Raw genomic sequence first — 21,672 nt, forward strand, 5'->3', positions numbered from 1 at the left:
GCATGTACATTGCACAAACAACAGTATAATATATTGAATGTGTAATAGTTGTTTTTTATCCTATGAATGTCATATTATTTGAGAGATAAAAATGACAGATAGAATGATTATGTATAAGTTCATCTACCTACTCATTTCTCCTAATCATAGATATTAATATTAATAGTTGGGATTTGTATTGTACAGCACTAATACAGTCTGATGTCTCCATGCTTTAGTGAAAAAATAAAATGTAATGTTTCTTTATAATTTTATACATTGTCATGGGTATAGGCTAGGGGTGGCAGCAACACTACTATGAGTTAAAATACTAAAAATGACCAATTAAGTTTTCATTGGAATAGGGATTTAATTCCGCATTTTAACTTTTTGCATCCTTCCCCTCCCCCCACAGGATACTAAACTATATATTTATCTTCTAAGGAAAAATATAGTAGTTATCCTGAATGGAAATGATACCTTAAAATCCTGTCTAGGCCCCTGGGCCACAACGCTGGTCACATGATCACAAATTAATGTCAGACCTTGATAAATGCCCAGCTCGCATTTATTCTATTACATTTTATATTTATTCTATTTTTTATCTGTTTTTTTTTTTAATTTAATGTTTTTTTCCTTTTAAAGTATAAATACAGTAAGCTACACTGATTGCTTTGGTATTTGCAATGGTCATTAGTATTTTGACCTATAACCTTATGTGCTTTTTGCTTTTCTTGGGAGGTGGTCTTTGCGCAGTAATTCTATGATTAACCACAACTTTTTGCGTAAAGTAAAGTATTCGATACACAGTTATGTTTTATGTGCATAAGGCTTTTAAGATAATGCTTTGGGCTTGTAGTTCAAATCATTGGCTATTTTACATCTGATTTCTCTCACAAATTAAAATTAAAGTGTCAATAAATAGGAAGAGATCTCTTCTATACAATGCCGTCAGATTTTTTTCTGCAGTAGGAAAGCTGTATACACTAAAGTAATTGGCTATATCTTTTCATTTTGAAATTCTTAACAGTTGGCGAAATAAATGAAAAATCTATTGACACTTGCATCTAAAATGAGAATTGTTCTTTTTGGTTATCAGAAAATTCTGGCATTTTGCAGCAGCTCTAACATCTATTAATGTTACCAACTCATAGTAGAAGCATTCCTGTTGCAGTCCTGTTTCAATCAATTTGACCACCACCACTGGACTGGATTTAAAGAAGAACGATGCAACTCATAAGGAGTACTGTAGTAAGCCCAAAAATACACCTGATTTATGGCTGGGATTAGCCTCATATTTAGCACTGATCCTGATCAAATTTATTTATCACTGATCCTGATCAAATTTATTTAGCACTGATCCTGATCAAATTTATTTAGCACTGATCCTGATCGAATTTTTATTTTAGCACTGATCCTGATCAAATTTATTTTGCACTGATCCTGATCAAATTTTAAATTTAGCACTGATCCTGATCAAATTTATTTTGCACTGATCCTGATCAAATTTATGTTAAAGTTGCTTGCAAGAGAAAACAAAAATATGCTACCGGAATATTGTGAAAATATTTCCGACATTACGTACCTTCTGTGGGGAAAGATAACAACACCAGAATTTAATCGTAATATTGCCATATCGCAGTGTAATACTGTATATTCTCACATATAAGACAAGACTAAAAATAGCAAATTACGATTGAAAAATCATCTTATACGCGTAAAACATACACTTTTTATTTTAAATCATGTTTGTTATATGTGCGATTGTCTGTAATACACGAATTCACTATCGCAAGAAGCTACTAACAGTATGAATGAATGCAATTAATGCAGAGACATAAGATTTTGATGAACATTTAAAAGCCTATAAAATGGTATTATTGGATGATTAGCCCTAAATTTTATTCTGTTTTTAGCCAGTTAGGTGCAGTATCAAGACTAAAATGAAGCAAAAATGTTGAAAAAAGGGGGTCGTCTTATATCCGAATTGCCTTATGCGAGAATAAACATGTACAGTGATTAAAGATCTTTTTTGTCCAATTCCAAATATTCGAAATTGGAAATTTTGACTGGGCCCCTGGCGGCCTGCACCAGCCATAGTGCAGCACCAGTACTGACATATAATGGACACATTGTTCCTTATCCTGCCTAAACTCTCATATGAGGCTTTTTCGAGGAGAGAGCCATCTGACTCCAATAAAAACCCAACACTGGCCAGCTTGTGATCTGGGGGTGTACAGCGCAAGTAGGAACATTACCTCTCAGCCAAACGCTCAGCGATGCTGATGTATAGGCCTACTCAGTTTCTGAGTACCGTAATAATAATATTGCCATATCACATGAGTTCCAATGTGAATATTTCCGCAATATCCCATTTATACGGTGCTTGATTGAAAGAAAAGCAGGCCTGTTCTCGCAAAATATTATTTACTCCTAATCATGAGTCATGGATATTAAGAGAATGGAAATTTCAGGATAGTGAATTAGATGGGTTTAGTATAGCAATAAATTACTTCCTGTGTATATCACCTACATGCAGTAAGATAATAAAACATGTAATTTTTAGGTAAATTATAATAAGTGATTATTTTAATACAGACTTTACTTTGCAGCCACAGAAGGAATCTAGTAGCTTGGTGTGCAGTAGATAGATTTTAAAGTTTTATAAAATAGAGGGCGCCATATTTTAAATTATAACATAGAGGGCGCTATATTTATATTTGATGAATTGTCTCATGCATGACTTGAGATAAGTCGGCCGGTATCATGATTACTGATGACAGGCCAGTGTGTGCGATTCATAGTACATATAGAGAGTGATATTCTTATTACGGTATAAATATTCAAAAATGTACCCTACACTACTGTTACACTACCGTAGGTAGTTATAAAGTGATAGGCAATACAATTATAGTCTTCAGAATTGTTAGCCTACCGCATAAAGCGGTATGTTTGGCAGGTATAATCAATTACAGTACTTAAATTTTATTACTTACAATAGATTTATATGGCACTCTGCAAAGAACACAGTGTCCAAGTAGGTAATTTTTTTTTTTCTTCTGAGATGATAAGGAAACAATATATCAATGGCAGTATACTTTACTACTGTATAGCAATTCATTATACATTAGTTTGACAAGACTGCAAAACAAGATGATTTATTTTCCCAAGTTTAATTCAGTTTTTAAAGACTATAAAAGCGACAATACATTATGCTTCATTAAAAGAAATTGTTTGTAATTATGGGAATGAAACTCAAGACAATTATGAAATTGACTTTCTCATGACAATGACATTTTAAGTAATGGCAAGCCTGCTTTCATCCTATTTAAACTATTAAAATTCTATTACGTCCTGAGCTATGCTTCTTGTAATGGGATACGAGGCAAATTAGTATAGAATTGTTATTTATTTTTAAATATGTGTTTTTTCTATACACAGAGATATCCATAACCAGCCTGCTGACTTGAAAGCTAAAAATCATTCTGAATTAGTTGGATTTTTTTAGAGCAGGTTTTTGCTTGTTCGGGAGAGTGCAGGAAAGCGTTTACAATATCCTGGAGACGTTCGCAAATTGCTGAAAATCTGGGATGCCTGTTGTTGTTGCCATTGTCTTGACAACCACTTTGAAAAACAAATAGTAAATTATAATAAAATTTAATGTTTTTATTTTTTGTTTGCTCTTTTTATATCATTATTTTTTGTATTATAAATTTGTTCAAAAAAATGATGTGATGTATTTTAGTCATGCTTATAAAGCAATTGCAGTTTCATGCTTATGTAATTATCAGATCTATGAGTGGGAGTATGCTATATAAAGCGGTAGGCAATCTGAAATATACAGGTATTGTATGATGAGTTGTTTTGATTTAGGCAGGTATAGTACAAAGTGTGGAAATGGTATTGAATAGCAAGTAAGTGTTTCTTTATCCATTCATTTTACTTGTATTCTGTAAATTGGAATAATTATGTTAATTTGAATTTTTCTGTTAAAAATGGAATGTGGTATTAAGATTGATTTCAGTTCATTTCATTTGACAGGCATGCCGAGTACAGTCGGAATGTAGTTTCATTTGGGATAGTAAATTGCTCCTACGTTTTGACAAATGAGGCATGTTGTGGCGAAATGGTTAAGTTGTTGCACAGTCCAGTATTGAGTAAATGAGCTATAAAATATGGGAGCTCAAAAAATTGCCTAAAAATCCAAATTTGTTTTTTTACTATAGATCAACAGTTTAATGTCTTATTAATCATGTCCCAAAGTATTAGTTCTGGAAGTGGTTAACAAATTGTTTATTTAACGTTATTTTTCATAGTTCATTTTATGCAACAATGTATGCACAAATAACTTTGAAAGGCAATTACTCAAAATCATGTTTATCTTGATTCTAAGAGTACTGTACTTTCACTTTCCAATTAAACTTAAGCTTGAAGTGTCCAATTTGAATGAATGACCCCTCATTTTAAAGATCACACTCAGATATCTGAAAATACCAATAACTTGAATTTCAATTTTTGCTACAACTTAGCTATTTTGCCACAACATGCCTCAAATGACCAATAACTGATAGCACCTTGTCCGATAATGGATTTGCTTTCAGAAGATATGCAGTATACACATGCTCCTCTCAGCAACCTACTTTTGTGTTTTGGGGATGAATAAACTGAATTTGTGTCGGTGACGACAGGCAGAAATTACAGTAGCTCAGTGTTTGTTTTAGTCTGATGCAATTATTTAATACTGCTATGTCATGTCAAGCATAAGTCACATCGCCTTAATGATGTTGTTACTGAAAGCGAGTGCTTTTTGTACTATAATTACTGCATGGTGCGCTATTACACTCCCATAATACTTTTCGAAGATGCGGATATGTGCAAATTGCTCCCACTTGAAGGTGTGAATGGAGAGTCACTATCCTGAACTTTTGATATTTCCCAAATGCACTTGTAAAATGGTAGAGTGGTTTGGCGCAACGGTTATGGTTCTGCTTCTCAACCTTGAGGTCGGAGGTTCAATCACTCACTGTGTGTTTCGCTTGTGTCCATAGGCAAGGTAGTTTACCTACGGTTGTCTCTCAGCACCAGGGAGTACAAGTGGTTAGGTTCAAACACAAAATGCACTGATTGCAGCTGCAGCATTTATGGAATGACTGTTGATAAATCAACCATTATTTATTAAAACAGCCTTGTGTTATTTTAATGCTTCTGATAATGGGCAGTGTATCAGTATTTGGAAATCAAGTTTTGTTTAGGCGACAGTTTGGTGTCGTTCATTCTGTGTTGTGTTTCTATATTAAGGAAATTTCTGCTTATTGGGCACTCGTTTTTCTTTTGGCATTTGCCATTTTTCCATTTCACTTTAAATTGAATTTGATTCCGTGTATTATGCAGATTTTGTTATGGCTCTCATATAGATGTACTGACCTTTACAGTATTTTATTAAATAATTTGTGTAGCAGAGTTTATATGAAAAGTGCTTACACTAAAGTACTGAATGTGTGAAGTTTAAAAATATGGATGATCAGAGATGCTGTGGTGTACATTTATTGAATAGTGCATGGCAGTTATCTCCGTAAAGATCTGTGTTTGAATTGTCTTATTCATGGGAATTGCGTAGCTAGGAGTCTTGAAATGGTTGGCGGAGTGTGGTGGTGGGATGAAGTGGGAGGGCTCGATCATTAAGTGAGGTGTGGGGTGGGGGGGCACTACTTTGCAAAATAATGGTGTATGAGGTGATGTTAACTACCCCCATGCATACATGCCACAGCATGTTACTTGCATAAAACACTGCGCCTCAATAAATTCACAAACCTCATCAACATCAACAAACACAACTTATGTTATCTAACAGTATAAAGGCGCATGGCGACAGTACTGTATCCTCGTTTAGAGTGCTGCTTGCGGTGACATTTTCCACCTGCAAGGTCAGTCATATTATTTTAATTTTGTATTTTATATACTACTACTAACTACATTATTTTTTTTATGAGCTTTTGTATTTTATGTATTTGTTTATAGGTACATGAGATGTATTGCAGTTCTGCTTCCCAACCTTGAGGTCAGAGGTCCAATCACTGTGCATTTTGCTTGTGTCCTTGGGCAAGGCACTTTTACAGTTGTCTCTCTCTACCCAAGTGTACTTAAGTAGGTTCAAACACAAAATTTGCTGATTACTAGCTGCACTGTAACATTATGGTATTCTCTCCAGGGATGCTGAATATGTGTTCAGTATGCGTTTGATCGAATCCGAGAGTAGAAATGTGCAGCACTTAGAGAGCTTGTTGGAATGAAGCGCTAAAAGACTAAACGTAACATAATTACTTTTGAAAATAACACTTTACGACTAGTGGCACTCACAACCATTGCAGTTCGTTCAAAATGGTACAAAGCTAGTAAAATCACATTAAAAATACAGATTACTGAATGCACCAACATATAAACAGGTAAAAAGTATATATATATATATATATATATATATATATATCAGTTGCCTGACGATCGCAATAGCGTGAAACTCCGAGTAGCAACATTCTGTTCCAGCGACCTCCAGTTCTATATATATATATATATATATATATATATATATATATATACACACCTGATGAAGGGCGATGCCTGAAAACGTTTGTGTTTTTTACCATTAAAAGTTGCGTCTACTCTACACTTAAGGGGGTTTGAGTCAATCAATGACTAAAATTTCTATTGCGCCAGATATCCTGAATAAAAATTCTGCCCGGCAGCGCATTCATGACTCGAATATTTAGTTTAACATAGTAGTTTGAACACATAGAATCAATACTTAAAATTTGTTATTGTGATTTTATGTATTATTTAATTGAGATTAAACTTGCTTTGCTACATTGCAGAAAATTTACTGTACTGTTATATAAAAACTCTCATTACATTACGCTCCATGAAAATCTGAATCTGATCTCGTCATTAGAGAAAACCATGTATACTAATTGTCACCGACTCTGGCCAACCCCCTTTTGTCGGAAAATTTGAAATACTACATATTAAATTGTTTATTTGATGAGAATATTTATTTGTGAAACATCAGCCAAACAGATTTAGAGAGGACAGCTTTCATAGTTTCCTAAATTTAGCAGTTAAATATTAAAGATGTTTGCCTGCATAGTATGGCAAATTTGAATGTAGGGTTTTACCAGAGCCGGTCATTGGTATTCCAGATATGCATACAACCTTTAGCGTGAGTTGTAGGCACTGCAAACTGCAGTTCACAATCTTGACCTTAGCAAGGGTTCGTATCCCCTCGATCTGTGCATTTCACTGCGCCCTTGAGCAAGGCACTTTGTAAATGTACTTATAGATTTGTTAAATTCTATCAAACTATTCATTTTAAAACAGCTCTTATTAGTGAGATGAGTTTTGTGGCTACTGCATCTGAAAGTAGTTTGATGTAAGTAGTAATATAACAATCTAAATATAAGTAATCCAAAAGTAAGTAATTTAGCAATTCTCAGCAATGGTAACTATTAGGTGTAGGATTAGTTGTGACTAATGAGAGGGGTTCAAACCCAGGGGCCGGTTAGAGCCTCTGTCAGGGTCCCATAAAATCTGTGGTAGGGTTCATGGGGAGACATTTTATGGCTTATTATGACCCAAAATTGTGCTTTTAGACCACAATTTGGTCTGATGAGGGGAAATTTCCCCCACCTCCTCTAGCGCCGCCACTGTGTAGAATATGGCTACACCTGACATACAAAAATCATCTAAAAATCTACTCAAACTCTGGGATCGTCTTACATGCGGATTGCTTTATATACGTGAGAAGATACAGTATGTCATGCTGCAACACAGATTCCAAAGGTTCCCAATTGCAGGGTCCCGGCTCAACTACCATACCTGGACTGTTCTGATTATATAAATACTGTAAATGCTCAAATAAGCGCCGCTGTCGAATACGCGCCACTCGCGAATTAGCACTGCACCAATCCTGATTTTTTTTTTGCTAAGCGCCACTCTTGACTAAAGCACTTAATTGAGAGTATATGTTACTCTGTGTGTAATGAAACACTTTGAGAAACAAGGTTTTAAATACAATGTATTAAAATGAATAAATAATAACAAAATGAAGACACGAAAAGCACCATGCCTATCATTTTTTAGAAGTAGCGCTTTGAATAAGCGCCACACTGAAGCCTCCTAAACTTTCATAAGTGCCGCGGTGATTATTGGAACATTTGTGTTACACCTGTGTAAATTACTATTTTTGTTTCATCTTTTTTAAGATTTTTTTTTTACTATGTACAGTATCAGCAAGGTATTATAAACATGTAATCAGTGAATATGTTCTGTTCTGTAATTTCAGGTAGATTTTTGAAGGATGTTCAGAGACTGGAGCTGTTACTGTAATCTGACATGTTTGCTTGAAGTTATTTTTATACTCTGGTGTAAATTGGCTTTCGTTGCGGCTTTGCAAAAAAATTCATCTGGGTTCACAACAAGTAAGCCATCTTCAGTTTACTTTATTTGAATATCAGTAACGTTTCTTTGTCATCTGTGTGAATAACATGTAAATATGTGGATTATTTAGTACATTTATGAGACAATATTGTTAAGAATAATTTACCCTATAACACATATAATTTTAAATTTATAATTTATTTTTTTTTTTTTATTTCTTTATTCTTTGTACTGGGAAAACCTGTTCAGTAGCATTTCTACTACGGTATTCTCCCACAGGACCCAGTACAAAAAGTCAACAATAACATTCACAGTTCATAAAGTTCAGAATATAATAACATCCAGATCATAACATTTTTAAAATTTTAAAAATAATATAAGATCAATACGATCTTATATATATCAAGAGAAATACAGCAGCAAAAATGGCTAGCTATCAAAATTATTATTATTATTATTATTATTAGAATTAAACGTTTTGCTGGCGCTGTAGACAAACCTCCTCCCAGATTCGGTCCGACATTTGGGCAATGACAAATGTCCCGAAGAGCTGGCCCTAGTCCGATGGTTGTGAAGTCTACCTACAGGGGTAAAGATATTATCAAAATATGTTAATAATATTAATGTCCTAAATTGGTTGGAAAATATATATGTACTATATCTGATATACTGTCTGTCCTGACTCGTGAGCAAAACAAATCAATTCCATATCCAGTGAGTTGCTTAATTTACGTTAAATTAAAATGCAATTAAAAATCTGAATGAGACATGGAAATAATACCTATCCTGTATTCTTTTACATAGAACTTAAATTGGATCATAATTAGTAATTTTTTTTTATCTCTTTCTTTTAAATGAGCTATTCAGAAGTATAATTGAAATGTTGAGGTTTTTTCCATTTTTTTTTTTGGGCAGATAGTAAATTTTTGAGGTATGATTTTCTAATGAAAATGTTTTTGAAAAATAATACATTCTTTACTGATTTGTAAACAATTAATTGTAACTACATATACTTTTTGCTTTGACCTTTTAATTGCCTATTAGGTATAAGGATTTTTAAAGCAAGACATCTGTAATTATTATTATTATTATTATTATTATTATTATTATTATTATTATTATCAATAAATGAATTGTATTAATCTTCATCTTACTTTTTTGGTTTTTTGTTTTTTTTTCAATATATCTTTGATGAGCTTAAAAATTAAAAAATATTTTTAATTTTTTAATTACTGCTATATATTCAATTATGTTTTCTCCTAGAGACTTCAACGACTTGTGGGAAATTTGAGATCCCCCTGCTTGTAAACAATTAATAAAATTCAGATACTCAATTGGTATTAGTCAATTTATTGTACTGTAGATTTATTAGACTTGGTGTGGGATGCATTCAGTGGAAATACCACCGAATTCAATTTTGGATTGTAAGCCTTTAGTTTGCACCTAAAATGGCTGTTGTGAGTTAGACCGCCTTTGCTAGAGTCATCTTTCAATGAAATTAAACTTCCTGCACTTTCTTACAGACTTGACAAAAAAAATTTCCAATTTAATTCGCAGGTTTTTGAAAACGTATATATTGCTTGACAATAATTAATGCTCTAGCAACTCAAGCGACAATTTGAAACTGCCACAGAAAATTGGGGACAGTGTTTGAGCCCGCATTCGCTGCCAATATAAATGTATGCAACTCAAGATAAAACCTGGAATTCTTTGTTTGAAGTTAAATTGGAAATATATTTAGTATCACTTTGTTATTTATCACAGGTTTATTTTTTCCTTGCCAGTGTAAATAAACGGTATTAGAGACACAACCTACTAATATACGTAGGTGTTAATAGGCTATATATACCTAAACTACTAAAAGCCCATCAACTATGAAGCTAATTCACATAGAGCTATATCAAGACTTTGCTATGGCAGTGCTCAACTCAGTGTTAAAATTGAATTACTGAGAAATTTGTTTCAGATTTTATTGCAGCCGGCAATGCATAGCAGTAATTACATCTGATATAGTTTCATTTTACATTTCTCGTTTATCTTATACTCAGTCTATATTTTATGTATCAAAAGGCTTATTTCAATACTGTATTTGTATGATTTTGAATTCAAAAGCAGCTTTGCATACAAGAATTTGTAAAACATATGTTCACTTTATGATTACCTTCCTGTAAGTAGGGAATCTCATTTGCTGTCGTTTGAGAGTTCAAATACTATTTTTATATCATTTCAAAATAGCAACATAACGTCTGTCGTAACAGGAATTTATAAAAAAAAACAAAAACAAAATTTTTTAATCCTTGAAAAACGTGAACAAGGCCATAAAAAATCATTGTGAATCATATTTTTTACTAACATTTTTCTTATTTTTTAAAAATCCCACAATGTCTGAGGCATGAGACAAATAACATGTACAAACGTTCAGACAATAGGGGTTTATTGCAATTTAACAGCATTCTTATAGATAAAAATGGCTTATTTGAAAGAGTTTGAAAGGAATCTCTGTTCAACATTGTCTTAAGGGAAGGGGAGTTGTTACAAAAAATCAGGAGAGAACGATCAGCACCTTTTTTTGTGTATGTTCGCTGTCAGTGCTGTACATATCGAAAATCATGATTACTGTAATACCGAAAAATCTTGAATTGAAGCCCCCTCTTTTGTTTGCAAAATTAGCATAGGCTTCTTTTCGATATACTGTACTGTAAAACCTCGAATTGAAGCTCACTGGGCTTAATCTCGAGATGAAGCTCATCTCGAATTGAAGCCCCCCTCCCCCTGTTTTAGTTTGCAAAATTAGCCTCAAAATGAAGCCCATGAAAGTCTTCAAGATAACATAGGTTTTTTTTCAAGATAGCGTAGGCTTCTTTTCAAGATATTACAGTCACATGTATGTGACATGTATGTACATGGATTTCAGCTCCTTTTTAAAATTTTAATTATAAGCATTCATTCACACTGCAGAACATTATGTGATGTGATAAAATACAAGTCTGAATATTCAATCATAGTATTAACCTCTGGTCTGCAACCCATGGGTCATGACCCAAGTTTGGGTCATGAATGAATTTTGTAGGGTTTGTCAGAACGTATCTTGGTCTAAAAAAAAATTATACAGAAAGTCTTAAGTGTTAAAATAAACAGTTTAAAGTCCGGGTGACAGCATGTTGGTTATTGTCTTTAATTTGTGTTAATGTTTTTTTTTTACCATATAGAGGGGGACCCTTGTAGCGTATCCTAGAAGGTCAGCTGATATTCAAGGCCTTCTTAATCAAGAGTCTCTACTATCAAGTAAACAAGTAATAAATGAAATAATGTGATGCTTTTATCAACGAAGTCTCTTAGGGAGTGGAGTTGTTAGTCGTTTTAGCTACTAAAATTGGTCCCCCTTGAATAAAATTGGGCTTTCGGCCTGGCCGCTTATAACACATCTGCTGCCCATAGGGTACGGATTGTTTCTCCTGTTGAGTGGAGGGAAGTAATTTATGCTTCTCCCACACTTGAAAAATGTTTTGCAGTGACAGAATGATTCGTATTAAGCTTTTGTGAACATGCTTTATCAAACACATATGATAATGCATTTCCTAGGCTTAGGCGACACACAGCATGCATCTTTTTCTGCGGCCATGCTTGGCCTAGGTTTGGGCCTAAAATGGTTGCTCTGTTACATGAGAGTAAAGGGGGTCAATAATTTCTTTGAAATGTATTTTGTCGCGGCATTAAAGCAAGCACACAACCAAAACAAAATAAGCTAAAATATAAAGCAGACGAACACGATTTACGATCATATCGTTTAGCTTTTTTCTAACTTTTAGTTTACACCAAAGAGTTTACTGGGTGCGAAGAGCGAAAATAACATACTAATTTTTGTGGCTGTATACTCAATTGCACACGCAACGAATAAAAAAATATTATATAAGAGATGAGATATTTATCTATCATTTGATTAAAAACAAATATGAACAATGCTAAAGAAATACAGGTTAAAACTACTAAATAGATGCCGGACCAATTTTGGCTTATGTGGAATACATTTGGCAGGTATTTTTAAAGCCAAAATCGGTCCGGCAGACAGATTTTGGCCCCGGAAAAAATTTCTCCTGACAGGCCTACAAGGAAACAAAATGAAATATTTATACTGTTGTTACAACACTCCCTACAGCACATTGATATAATTATATACATTGGCCATATACAGTATCTTGGACGACATTTCTATGGTAACTGGAGGTCAAGTGTCGTGGGAAGCTATGACAAAAAAATCTGGGTCATAAAGAGTGAAAGGTTGCCGACCGTAGGTATAAATACCTAAAGAATACACAGTATATGTTTAAAGTGTAAAAAACCCTTTAAAAAAAACAGCTGAATCTGCTCATGAATAAATTTTTAGTGCAAATTCCTTTTTATGGAACAGCATTATGAAATATACTTTAATATTTTTGCCTCAAGTTAAGTTTAAATTTCATACTGTAGCAGGAAGCACTTGATTGATCAATTAATAATAAATTGAAGTAAATAAAATATAAAACTGCACAACCATCCTCGCATACAAATAATACCTTAACTGAATCCATGGTTGTGTATGTGTGTGTAGAAGGTAATTCTCGGTGCGAATTCTGGCTTTTTTGAGAATTGAGCAAAATATTTACATTGGCCTCCTGCGTGCACTGTAGGTGAAGACAAAACATTTTTTGCACATACTGTGGTAAAATTTTTGGGGGAAAAAATAATTTTTAAATTCAACTAAAACATTAAATTGCTCATATAGAATATCTTCTAAAAGCAGAGGGTTTATTTATGATTCAGACATCGCATTGCAACTGTTGAATTTGATATACATAAGATCTTCAAATATGAGAAAAATGTAATTTTGCTTTGACATTAACTTTGTACATGGTGGTTGATGCTTTAATTTTTCCCAAAAAAATTGTAAACTTGAAATATTAATACAGGTCTACCTCCAATTAAAGACCACTTGTGTTACCAGGCTTTTCATGATCTTTAGCAGACTTGGTGCATAATTTAGAATGTGAAAGATAAAAAAAAAAAAAAAAGAAGTTTGTAAATTTTGGACAACAGAAAAATGGTCTTTAATTGGAGGTGGTGTTTAATTAGGAGGCCTGTACACATTTTTTTGATATTAACGAAAAAGAACACAAATAATTTGCAAAGATATGATAATAATACCAAAAAGAGCAAACACAATATCCTTTGCAAGGCTATATAATAATAATAATAATAATAATAATAATAATAATAAAATAGTAATAATAATAATAATTATAATAATAATAATAAAATTTCATCATTATAAGCATGAGCATTTGACCCATCCACTATCATCACAGAAAACAAATAGATTTAGAACTATTGAATTAATATATTATCTTATAATTGAAGAAAACTAGAACACAATTATTACAAAATTATGATAATGGTCATAAATATTACATGATATTACTAGTAATAGTTCTTGACAGTGATGTAAACGTATATTTTGTACAAATTTGCCTTTAGCCATTCAAGGAAAAGTATAAATGTCAAATTACATGAACACTCAGAATCGCTGTTGTGCCACTGAATCTAAATATTGCTAAATTGACTACTTAAAAAGGGTACAGTATCCTGTTTTAAACTTTAGAGACTCATTTGTTTTAAAGCACAAATCATATGCCATGCTAAATGCAATGGAAGATCGAAAGTCATACATATTTTATTTGATTGTATCCATTTCCTTTTCTTTCATTTTTTTTTTTTTTTAAATTGCACTTAAAAGTGTATCTCCATTCGACAGCATCCTTTGGGGTGCGATATTTAAGAATTTAGATACAGGTTTAATTCAAGTATTATGTTTGCTACACTATATGTTTTATTATACTTTTATTTTGTATTAAACAAGTACTTTGTATTGATGATACACTTCAACAAAATTTCATACAACTTGACAACAAATCTTATCTGTCCCTTACTTGCAGTGTAAGTGTGACTATGTATGTCCCTGTACATAATTTTCTGTTAAAATAATAACATTTCAAGCCTAAAATCAGCAAAAAATAGCAACACTGAACCTGGGCAAAATTTTACTGGTTCTTATAAAAAAAAAAAAGTGTGTATTTGATTAAATTAGAGAAGGAATGAAAAATTTAATATGTGTCAGTCATTTTTTGTCATGTCAGTCATGTTGGATTAGTTATTAATGGAAGTGTCATTTCTACCACTCACCGTGACAAGTGATTTTATAGTGATTTCATTTGAAAATCTATGCGATAATGGCATGGAATACCTTGAATATTTTCATATGTAATATTTTATTTGTGATTAGATAGGCATTATACCATTAAAAATTAATAAATCCTCAATCCTAAGGCTGTGCCTTGTAAGGAGCCTCTGTGTTAAATATAGAATAAAAACAATTTAAAACAAAGAATATTCTGTGCATTGAGTACAGTATAATGCAAATGCTCTAGATTCGGGTAATGGTAAAATGTATTGCCCCAACGTGATGTGGAGACCGTAGCCTATCTTCATGAGGGCTTAGGGCTAAAAGATTTCACCGTTCCATGAATCTAGAGCAGTCAATATTTGTATTACCTTTAGATTCTACGAGAAAGAATTAATGAAAATGGTACACACCAAATAGATCAAAGGGCCAATCTTTCTCAGCGTCGTAGAGGTCGCATCTTCTTATATCGTTCCACTGTGTCATAAATTACATAGTAACGAGGCCTAGGGATTGCACATCATGCAACAGGCCAAAAAAGTACTATCATTTAGGGTGATAGTATTAGTGGACTAATGGACCATATAAGACCGAACCTGTATAAAAAATAGTACTTTTATTTTTGTTGTTATCATCGATTGATGAGAATACTCGTTATGAAAATTATCCATGTACAGAAAGTGTTTGTATTAAAAAAAAATTTTTGTTAACGTCTGTGATAGTGAAACTGTAGAGCTCTGGTTCTCTAAACTAAAGGTTGCGACCCAAATTTGTGTCACCAAAACATTATTGAGGATCTAGAGACTATAAAAATAACTTAAGGATTCGCAAGTTATGCGTTTTTCAACCCTAAACTTAATGACACCAAAATCATGACTTGTGAAACCTTAAGCTTTTAAAAAATTTAAAGTAGGTTCTATAAATATAAATCTCTATCTCGCTATTCTCAGCATCGCAACATAAAAATCAGCACGATTATTTACATTCTAAAAAGAAATGGTGTGTTGGTAAAGTTTGTATATAACTAAGTGTCTATTACAACTAGTCTTGCCTCTGAATAAATTTAAGATTGTTATCTAATATTTTATTAACTTTTTTACCCATTTATTTTAGTATTATTTTTCTTTTCTTGACTGTCAGGTCAAGATCTCATTTCTTGCCATTGGTGTGTACTTGTATGCAAAGCTATCTTGTTTCATGAATTTATGTCTTTTCTCAATATCATCAGCGTATTTTGCATATAGATAGCCTGGTGTTTCTTGGTTCTAATTTTTCCTGAAGAAATTGTCCACCTTCTATAACCTTAATTAATTGTGACTTGTGACTTTTAGTAATGACAGTTGTGTACATCGACATCAGCCCCAACATCATGGCTTGCATACAGTTTTACTCAATTTCTGAGGTTTCGTACAATAACAAGAGAATGGATTAGTATTTTTTGATTGCATCACAATTTTTTACTTTTTACACCTCAAGGTGGGGTTTCAATCTCTCGCTGTGCAGACCGCTGTGTCCTTGAGTAAAGCACTTTATGTGCTTCTCTCTACCCAGGAGTATAAATGGGTACCTGGTGGGGTTGCCTTCTACTGCGCCGATAGGGCAGCAACACATAAACATGTGGACCCAATAACTAGGTAAAACAAAGCACTTAGTAAACTAAAGGAAACGGTGCTATATACTGTAAATACCAAGTAATAAATAACAAATATAACAAAAAAAAACAGCAACACTTTCGGCCCCACCCCACTTTCGGCCCCACCCCCCTTTCGGACATCTCTGGATCCACCCCTGAACTTAGCTAGAGTGCTGTACACTACTGTACTCCCAATATTGGTTTAACAGTAATTCCTAGCTTTTTTATTTTTTTGACTACCATTCAGCATGTAATTTTAGTGACGGGAGTGTTTACACTTGTGAACATGGTGGTTTATGTGGACCAAACAAAACATGTCATTGTCAATCTGGTTACTACGGCCACAGCTGTGAGGACCAAGGTAAGCCATTTTATACGTTGCCTAGCAGCGCCCTTTTACCTAGCTATTGCCAATTTTGCCAAAACATATTTATGTATATACATGTCTTTCTATGTTTTTATTTACTCACAAAACCATCATAATGCCTAATAGATTGATGGAGGAAATGATATGGGAAAAGTTTTAACTGTCAGTGCAGATACAATAGTTCTCATCCAACAATTCTCTTGCGGAATATTGTCGATTTTATATGTTTATCACCCCCACTCCCCCTCCCCCACCCCTTAAAAGTGAGCTTACTGAGTGATTATTGATTATTATCTGAAATTATTTTCAGATTATTGCTTATATTTTTGAAATGCCAGTAAATATTTCACAGTCTAGCCAAGGATGACATTTGAACCTGGATTTGAAACAAAAACATAGGCTCTATTTTTTAATCTTCCAGCTTATCCTATCCGGAACCGATAATTTGTGGCCCTCTTAATAAAAGAAAATAATGCAATGCTTTATGAACAAAGTCTCCTTTCGAATCATGAGAACAAAATTCTGTGCTATTCCCCGAATTCTGGGATTGAAAAGCAAGCTTCTTAACGATCTTCACTTTATTTTCAGTGAGTATTCTTGTTGTGGTGCCCTCAGCAACATTCCATTTATAAATATACTAGCCTGTGGCATCGAACATGCTACACAAATGTTAATTTTTATTCGGATTCATAATATTTTGGTTTGACCAAGAGGAAATTACAATGTTATTGCAATATTTGTTGAAAAAAAATTGTAAAATATTAAATAAATCCATTGAGTGCTATTACTATATCTCAGACGAATACAAAATCAAGGCCATGTCAAATACATAAAATGTTCAATAGGAATTATCCATTTTTTTACCAGTTTCACAAGATAAATATTGTTATCCTTTTTCCACCTCTCACTTTTAAATAATGGTTTGTGATTTTAAAGATCATTTGATCTTAAAATCTTTCATCCTTGTCTAGACTACGATATCTTTACTTGCAGTTCAGAAAATATACACAATTAATCTGACAAAAATTAGACAGCAGTCTGCAATGAAGAAAATGTTTTTTAATTAATAATGTACTTTATTTTATTGTTATCGAGTAATTATTAGAAAATGGGCCATTTGTAGGACAATGCTCTGCATGAAAATGCCAGTGTTCAATATGTTTTATGCAATTTTACATTTTATTTTTCACATTAATATGAGTACATCAACTCCTTCCCTAGTGTATCATATGTACTCTCAATAAAATGATTTTTAAACATGGATGGTCGTAATGATTTTGCAGATTCACGTCTAGTTGTTTACTGCATGGGTGAAAGGTCAAAGAGATAAAGAGGATGAAAATTCTCAGAATAAGGGGGAAATTACATATCATTTCCATTTTATGGTTCTATAACTTCAAGGCATTCATGTTTAAAATTTGATGACTGTTTTAAATGTTAATTTGCTTTATTTCGTTTTATTGCACTAACACTTTATCGCCGTCGATTCGTTAGAGCCAGTGAATAATTTGTTAATGCAAATGGTAACATTCAGTAGGAGTGTTTTGGATTCAGCGATGGACAAACATGAAATTCAATTTTTTGCCAAATGCTATATGACGAAACAATTTATTTATATAGCGTATTTTCAGATTTCTGTTAAATGCACTTTACATATAAAAGATGATAAAATACAGTATTAAAATAAGCAACCTTATACAATGAAATTACAAATTATGTAATGAAAAAAAATATGAATAACAAGACCATTAACACATGAATATCAAAAGTCTTTTTGAAACACTTATACTTTCATGTTTTCAGTTGTCCACCTTGTCTACATACTAAAGTATTGCTCACTATTAAGGTATTAATAGTGAATATATTCCAATATGGGGATTAAAATATGTTTATCGCAGCATGTATAGTATTGGCTTAAGGCAAGACTTCTTTTTAAACCTTGTTTTGCAAACCCGCCATCTGCCAATATTGATGATTTTGAATAAAAGTAAAACTTTATATTTGGCCAGTTAGCACATCCGTCCCCACGAAAAACTGGAAATATCAGGAAAAAAAAGTTTTACTTTTTTTTTTTTACGCCTGTCGCTGCCTTGAAATCTCCAAAAATAAGATATGTATATTTCTTCCTAATTATATAAATTTGAAGTATTTAATCATCAAATTACTACACTGTTTACATTCAACAATAATATTTTTTATTTCTCCTCCGTCTAGATGTTTTTTACAAAACCATTTGCTAAATACAAAAATAAAATTTTATTTTTATTTCTTTTCCGCTCTCCTCTGACGATTTTAAAAAATAAGTTCACTTTTAACAAGGTATAAAAAATGTATCGTCTAAGACAGCAGTCTTGCGTATGATCATCCTCATTTTACTCTACCTTTTTTTTTTTGCAGTTGTCACTACCGTGATAGTTGTATTGATTTGTGTAATGCCACCAATTTGTTGGACAGTTCTCTGTATTTATGGATGTAAAAACTGTAAGTCAAACAGCTATTACAATTTCTGACGGCTGCGTGTCAAGACCGCAATTCATCATGCGATGCAAGTCTCGGAATCGTTGTGTTCCATGACCTGTTAACCCTATGATAGCGTGTTGTACATTTTGTGTTGATTTAAAATTCCGAAATGCAGCTTTCTAAATTTTGCCGAAATTTTTGATGCTTATTGGATGGCAATTATGCTAAACCTAATGCACATTGTTACAGAGCTACTGGGATTATTGTGTTTCATAAAGTATTCGCCCACAATCTTTTATTTTTAAAGGAAGAATGCATTTATTTTTAAAATTCTTGTTTTTATATGTTGGGTTAGTAAGTTTTTCCAGCAATACTGCTTCAACAAAAAAGAAATTTTTAATCAATAATTCTTTCTGACACATGACTGTGAGGATGGGTTGTAGTTACTTGTGTGTGTACCATTTTTTATTTTTATTTTATGAAAGTTCGGTACAAAACCTGGGGAGTCAAGATAGCCACATAGTCAATTGACTATCGGCTAATAATTAGCCTTCCCCTTAAATAAGCTTAACTACAGACCAACAACACAAAAAAAGAAAAAGAAAAACATGAGTAACCATCAAGATGATTAGTTTTTAAAGTGTTTAATTAATTTTTGTTTAAAAGTGGATATAGATTTTGAGTCTACCATTGATTGTGGTAGACTGTTCCATAGTAAAATAACGGATGGATAAAATGATGATTTGAAAGACAGTGCGTCCAAATGGAACAATAAATGAATGAGTATGATTTAAACGAGTTGATCGCCGATACCAGGAGGGATATAAAGAATTAACATAAACAAAACGAAAAAAAAGTTAACAATTTTAAATAGGAACGATGATCCCCATCTCTCTTTATTTTTTTGAAATTAAAAAAAATTGAGATGAATAGAGGATGTATAGATGTCTTCTCCCAGCACCACCCCCTCCACCCACCACCTTTAAATGAGAGGTTTTCATAACTGCCAGTACAATTGCCCTGTGAATGATAGTTCAGAATTCTACTAAGGCCTTTTAACCTTCACATTTATTTTTAATATAAAATATAAAATTCATGTAGAAATACATAAGCAATAAAAACCTTCAAATATATTCTGTAAATACAAGTTGTGTGATTATGTAAACATAGAATACAACTGCTTAATATTTATTAAGCTTTTTATTTTCTTATACAGTAAGCAATAATAATTTCAAAATTTATTCTGAATGCCAGTTTTCATGTAAAATATAGAACATAACTGATAAATTATTAAATTTATGTTGTTATTGTTTGCTTAATCATCCAAATTTGTTTACAGTTTTACTACTAAAACTTTCCTTGATTGCTTCCTCAGCGTTTTATTTTCTTGTAAGCAATAATAACTTCAAAATTTATTCTGAATACCAGTTCAATCAATCAATCAATCAATCAAAATATTTATATAGCTCCAATATCCAGAAATGTTCAGTGGTGCTGTCACACTTGTCATCTAAAACACTGATAAATAATCATTAATGAACTTTATATTGTTATTGATTGCTTAATCGTGGATTGGATTTATTCGGTGTAAACACCAAGGATAGCCCACGAAAGTCTAGAAGAAGACTTATTTCCAGTGGGGATGTCCTTCTGGTGGTGATTGGACAGTACACTGGGACACAATCCCCTACTCTTTTCCAAAGAGTGTACTGCGTTCTTTAAGATGCACATGGGCCATAAATGCACACAGGACCAACGGCTTAAACGTCTCATCCGAAAGACTGTGCGCTATTGTAACTTGTATTTCAGCCCTCCAGCTGAAACACAAGAAGAGGCAGCGATGGGAATTGAACCGGGGAACCAGAGATCTCGACGGTTCAGCACACACACCAGATTAACTGACTGAGCTAGCTGCTTTCTCAAAAATATGTTTATAGTTTTATTACTAGGACTTTCCTTGATTACTTCCTGAGATTTTAACAATTTTTTTCACAGATGATAGCAGCCAAAGGCAGAGGCAGATGGATAGCGGGAGCAGATCATTCCATACGGATGACGAGTCTGTGCCAGCTGGCATTAACGATCAGCCGCCGTGTTATAATGATGTTACAAACCCCTTCCACCATTCCATTAGATCTCATCATATAGATCACTGTGGTAATACAGATCATCCGCCGGCATACGATGAAGTCATGAAAGCGTTTAGAAGTATTAAGAATTCACGGAAAAGCAGTAAGGTCAACACATCAACGATTTCATTGGGCTCAAAAAATTCCGCTTTTTCTTTTGAACTGGATGATATTGAAATGGCTCAGGAGGTTTAACCTGTGAGCTGTCGATTTTTTTTTTTTTTTCGATACTACACCTTGCAAACCAATTAATATTAACAGGAGTAGTAATTTTTTTTAAATTATTCTTTTACATACATTTATAGAAGATGTAAAAAATGAATTTAACACCTTGTTTTATATTCTCAAATAAAATCAAAATGTGTAAGAAATATGTTAGTGTGTGTATATATATTTATATATATATAATACCTTTCTTTGATGTTGATATATATATATATATACATATATATATATGCTGATA

At 32.8% G+C, this 21,672-nt stretch overlaps 1 protein-coding gene across 4 annotated transcripts in view; it reads left to right on the forward strand.

Moving 5' to 3' along the window:
• Positions 1–21,584, forward strand: part of LOC117104919 — a 31,852-nt gene extending 10,268 nt beyond the window's left edge. For 3 of the 4 annotated variants that reach the window (XM_033245857.1, XM_033245875.1, XM_033245885.1), the window contains exons 2-5: positions 8,312–8,447; positions 16,501–16,614; positions 19,018–19,101; positions 21,076–21,584. In XM_033245857.1, coding sequence (XP_033101748.1) covers positions 8,327–8,447; positions 16,501–16,614; positions 19,018–19,101; positions 21,076–21,404 — 648 coding nt within the window. In that variant the 5' untranslated portion in view covers positions 8,312–8,326 and the 3' untranslated portion in view covers positions 21,405–21,584. Of the gene's footprint in view, positions 1–1,078; positions 1,231–8,311; positions 8,448–16,500; positions 16,615–19,017; positions 19,102–21,075 lie in introns of all 4 variants that reach the window. The other variant, XM_033245865.1, reaches the window with a different exon arrangement.
• The last annotated feature ends 88 nt before the right edge of the window (positions 21,585–21,672 follow it).

The sequence above is a fragment of the Anneissia japonica genome, unplaced genomic scaffold (genome assembly GCF_011630105.1).
Source record: "Anneissia japonica isolate Jap-2015-1 unplaced genomic scaffold, ASM1163010v1 scaffold640_len1575945_cov177, whole genome shotgun sequence".
In the NCBI taxonomy this organism is placed as follows: Eukaryota; Metazoa; Echinodermata; class Crinoidea; order Comatulida; family Comatulidae; genus Anneissia; species Anneissia japonica.